Genomic DNA, 4,309 nt, shown 5'->3' with positions numbered 1-4,309 from the left:
TAAAGGTAAGACATCAAGTTAAAATCCCATGATTTTACCCACTACAGACAAGAGACATTTTGTTGGACTATCAGTGACAATGAAATGCCACAGCTTAGAAAGGAAACTTTATGTTATTAACCAACAAAGCCTCTACATAGTTACTTGCCCTGATAGAAATAGCAACCAAATCTTGCTCTATCATCTTGAAAAAAAGAAAATGGAAAGGCCACATTAGATAACGTGGTCTTAGATACTCCTCAAAAGATAAAACAATTATAACTGGAGTGCCTTTGGTCATAAACCACCTTGATCAGGAGGATTAACCAGGATCTAAACGACACCTACATACCTGAATGCACCTGACCATCAAGAAATAGGCAGGAGATCTGAGAATGTTGCCTGTAATATATTCTGGCAGATATCTTAAGTTAAAGCTACTGACACTAGGATTACAGAGACATTAATAGTGTGTGTGTGTGTGTGTGTGTGTGTGTGTGTGTGTGCGCGCGCGCACGTGCATGCCAGTATGAACTTTGCAGTCATTATTTCTAATACATAAAAATCTTTATTCAAATTTTTAAAACAATATCATTCAACAATTTTAAACAGTGACATCCTTTCTTTGTCTTGTTTGTGTACTAGTTTTATATATATATATGTGTGTTTGTATGTGAATGTGTATGTGCTTATGTGTATGTATATTTGTATGGGTGTGTGCATATATGTGTGTGTGTAAGTGATTGCATTTGTAAGCATAACTGAATATGCATTTTATATCCTTTAATATAATCAAGTTTAAATTTTTCAAAACTATACAAATCCAATCTAAACCAGTATTTAATTGCAAGATGTATTTAGAATAATTAATTAATTAATAATGATTCTTTGATAATAATGATTCTTTCTACTATAGGCACAAGCCCTGAAATTTAGGAGGAGGGGAGTGGCAAGTTGATTACATCAACCCCAGTGCTCAACTGGTACTTAATTTATCGACCCCAAAAGGCTGAAAGGCAAAGTCAACCTCAGTGGAATTTGAGCTCAGAACATAGCAATGGACAAAATACTGTTAAGCATTTCATTCGGCATGCTAATGATTCTGCCAGCCTGCTGCCTTAATAATAATAATGATAATAATAATGCTTTCTATTATGGGCACAAGGCCTGAAATTTTAAGAAAGGGATTAGTCGGTTGTATTGACTCCAGTGTTCAACCGGTTCTTATTTCATCGACCCCAAAACGACTTCAATTTTGGCACAAGGCCAGCAATTTAGGAAGGAGGAATAGACAATTACATCAACCCCACTTAACTGGTACTTTACTTTATCGACCCTGGACGAATGAAAGGCAAAGTTGACCTTGGCAGAATTTGAACTCAGAATATAATGCTCTAATGATTCTGCCAGCTCACCATTGCCTTAGGTAATAATAATAATTGTTTTTGATTTAGTCACAAGGCCAGAAACATTAATAGAAGGGTTAGTTGATTAAATTAACCCCAGTACATAACTGGTATTCTGTTTTATCGACTCTGGAAAGAAGAAAGGCAAAGTTAACAACAGCAGAATGTAAAAGATTGTAACTAAATACTACCACTGAAATCTACTGACTCTACTAATCAGCTTCCTTTAATGATAATTGTTACTAAGTAAGGCATAAGGCCAGTAATTTCAGTGAGAAGGTACTAGTCAATACCATCAACCTCAATACGTGACTGGTATTTATTTTACTAACCCTAAAAGGATGAATGGCAAAGTCAACCTCAACAGAATTTCAACTTCGACTGTGAAGACAGATGAAATCCTGCTAAGCATTTTGTCTGGCATGCTAATGATTTTGCCAGTTCACTGTCTTTACAATAATAATATTAATAAAATTTTCTTATATTGGCAAAAGGCTACAAATGTGTTGGTGGGAAGTACCATCAATTAAATTGAACTCCTGTTCTTATTGCAAACTTATCAACCCTGAGAAGAAGAAAAACATTTGAAATCAGAATGTAAAGTGATGTAACTAAATGTTGTTGTAGTAGAAGTAGTAGTAGCAGTAGCAGTAGCAGTAGTAGTAGCAGCAGCAAATTATTTCCTCCTGTGATTTGGTATTCAAAATAGCTAAAAGTAATAACATAATAAGAGTTGAAATATAGAAAGAAACATTATAAATCTCATGGATCAGTACATTAGAAATATTAAAGAAATTTAACAGGATTTGTTGAAGGGAGAGAAGACCTCATTCATCTGTTGCGTAACACGAATAAAAGTTGTTCGTCTGCTGAGTTCTTTAAGCTTTGATGCTCCAACATAGGTGCAAGTTGACCGTATTCCACCTAGAATATCTTGGACGGTGTGTGATGCATCTCCTCTGTATTCTATCTCAACAGTCTTGCCTTCTGATGCCCTACAGTACAAAAGGAAAAAAGATATAAAATTATGCATCCAAAAAATTATTTTCTAGGTTGTTTAACTTCAAAATCACTATATTCTATAGGCACTGGCATGGCTGTTCAGGAAGAAGTTTGCTCTCTAACCACAGTTTCAGATTCAGTCCCACTGCATGGTACCTTGGGCAACTGTTTTTTACTACAAAGCCTTGTGAGTGAATTTAGTAGATTGAAACTGAAAGCTCATCATGTATGTCTGCCTGCCTGCATGCATGCGTCGTCCTTGCCTTACATGAGGGTTGTAAGTGGTAGTCACCATCATGCAAGCCGTGTCTTTCATTTCCAATCAGCTGAGGTATGTTTGGGCATGGGAAAATAATACCTAACTTGGAAACAGGTGGGGGGTGGTGAAAGGAAGGGCATCCAGCTGTACAAAATCCATGTCAACAAATTCCTTGGATATTAAACCATGATGATGATAATATGCATCTTGCTTTTACTGACTTCAAAATTACCATACACTATACTTCTTACTATTATTTTATCAATGTTGTATTTAATTTTAATCTCTTGAGATTAAAATCTAATTTTCCTTTAACAGACTAAACAAATTTTGAAGTACAATCATTCATTACAGTCTGTAAAATTTCATCAATTATTTTCATTTAGGTGCATCAACTCATTTATTTTTGTTAAAACTTCTTGTCTGTCGTATTTTGTTCTGGATGACCAGAATAGAATTGAGACAGTTAGTCTGCTTAAATTGCTAGAGAATTCACAAAGGACAAGGATTTTCACAAAGGAGGACGGGTTGCCTTCATTAGGTAAAATTCAGAATATTTGTTGGGGTACATACTGTGGTGGTATGATAAAATTTGTTAGTGTAGTAACCAAAAGGATGCCTTGGTTGAAATACTTACAATTTTAGACAGTTAATCTTCACATCTGAAGTATTGACAAATTAGTAGAGATTGTGATGCATACTTAACATTAAATATAAATCTGTAATTAACCCTTTACCATTCAGATTACTCAGTCAAATGTAATGCTTGTTTATTTACACTATTTTGAATTAATCATGCTTTATCTCATAGCTCTGAGATTTTGATGTGATTATTTTTAGAATGGCGTAGGATAGGTGTGGAAGGTCAGAGCTGGCTGATTTGAACATAAAACAAGTAGATTAATAGAGACTCTTTTACTTGTTTTAGTCACATGACTGCGACCATGCTTGGGCACCACATTCAAAGGTTTTAATTGAACAAATCGACCCCAGGACTTACTTTCTTAAGCCTAGTACTTATTCTATTAACCTCTTTTGCTGAACTGCTAAGTCACGAGGACATAAACACACCAACACCGGCTGTCAAACAGTGGTGGGGGACAAACACAAACACACACACACACACACACAATGGGTTTCTTTCAATGTCCATCTACCAAACCCATTCACAAAGTTTTGGTCAACCTGAGGCTATAGTAGAAGACACTTGACCAGAATGCCATGCAGTGAAGCTGAACCTGGAACCATGTGATTGGGAAGCAAGCCTCTTACCACACAGCCATGCCTGCAGGTCATATATGGACAGTTTAAATGCTAAAAGGTTAAGTTATAAAGGCAGAGGCTTCCAACGTATCAAGTTAGAAAATATTTAAAGAAGTAATAGCAGTTCACAGAGAAAGGAAGTGAGATGAACAAAAGTTACTTTCTTTATGAATTATTAACAACAGTTAATACTGCTAATAAACTGTAAAGAAGGAAAAAAAAACAAGAATGTTTTCAGAATAACAAACAAAGAAACTAACAGATTTCAGAAAGTTACTGATATGAACAGCCACAGCTGTTGCCACTCTCATTTCATATCATTTGTTTTTCATACTATATATATTAAGAAAAAAAGTCGTCAGAATTTTGGGAAAAAAATCCTTTTATTTCTTCATTATTA

At 35.1% G+C, this 4,309-nt stretch overlaps 1 protein-coding gene across 1 annotated transcript in view; it reads right to left on the bottom strand.

Moving 5' to 3' along the window:
* Positions 1 to 577: 577 nt before the first annotated feature.
* LOC106875355 (GMP reductase 2) overlaps positions 578 to 4,309 on the bottom strand; it is a 39,283-nt gene continuing 35,551 nt past the window's right edge. The window contains exon 7 of the mRNA XM_014923447.2: positions 578 to 2,380. Coding sequence (XP_014778933.1) covers positions 2,182 to 2,380 — 199 coding nt within the window. The 3' untranslated portion in view covers positions 578 to 2,181. The remainder of the gene's footprint in view (positions 2,381 to 4,309) is intronic.

The sequence above is a fragment of the Octopus bimaculoides genome, chromosome 1 (assembly GCF_001194135.2).
Source record: "Octopus bimaculoides isolate UCB-OBI-ISO-001 chromosome 1, ASM119413v2, whole genome shotgun sequence".
Classification (NCBI taxonomy): domain Eukaryota; kingdom Metazoa; phylum Mollusca; class Cephalopoda; order Octopoda; family Octopodidae; genus Octopus; species Octopus bimaculoides.
This window is presented reverse-complemented; position numbering and strand designations above follow the sequence as displayed.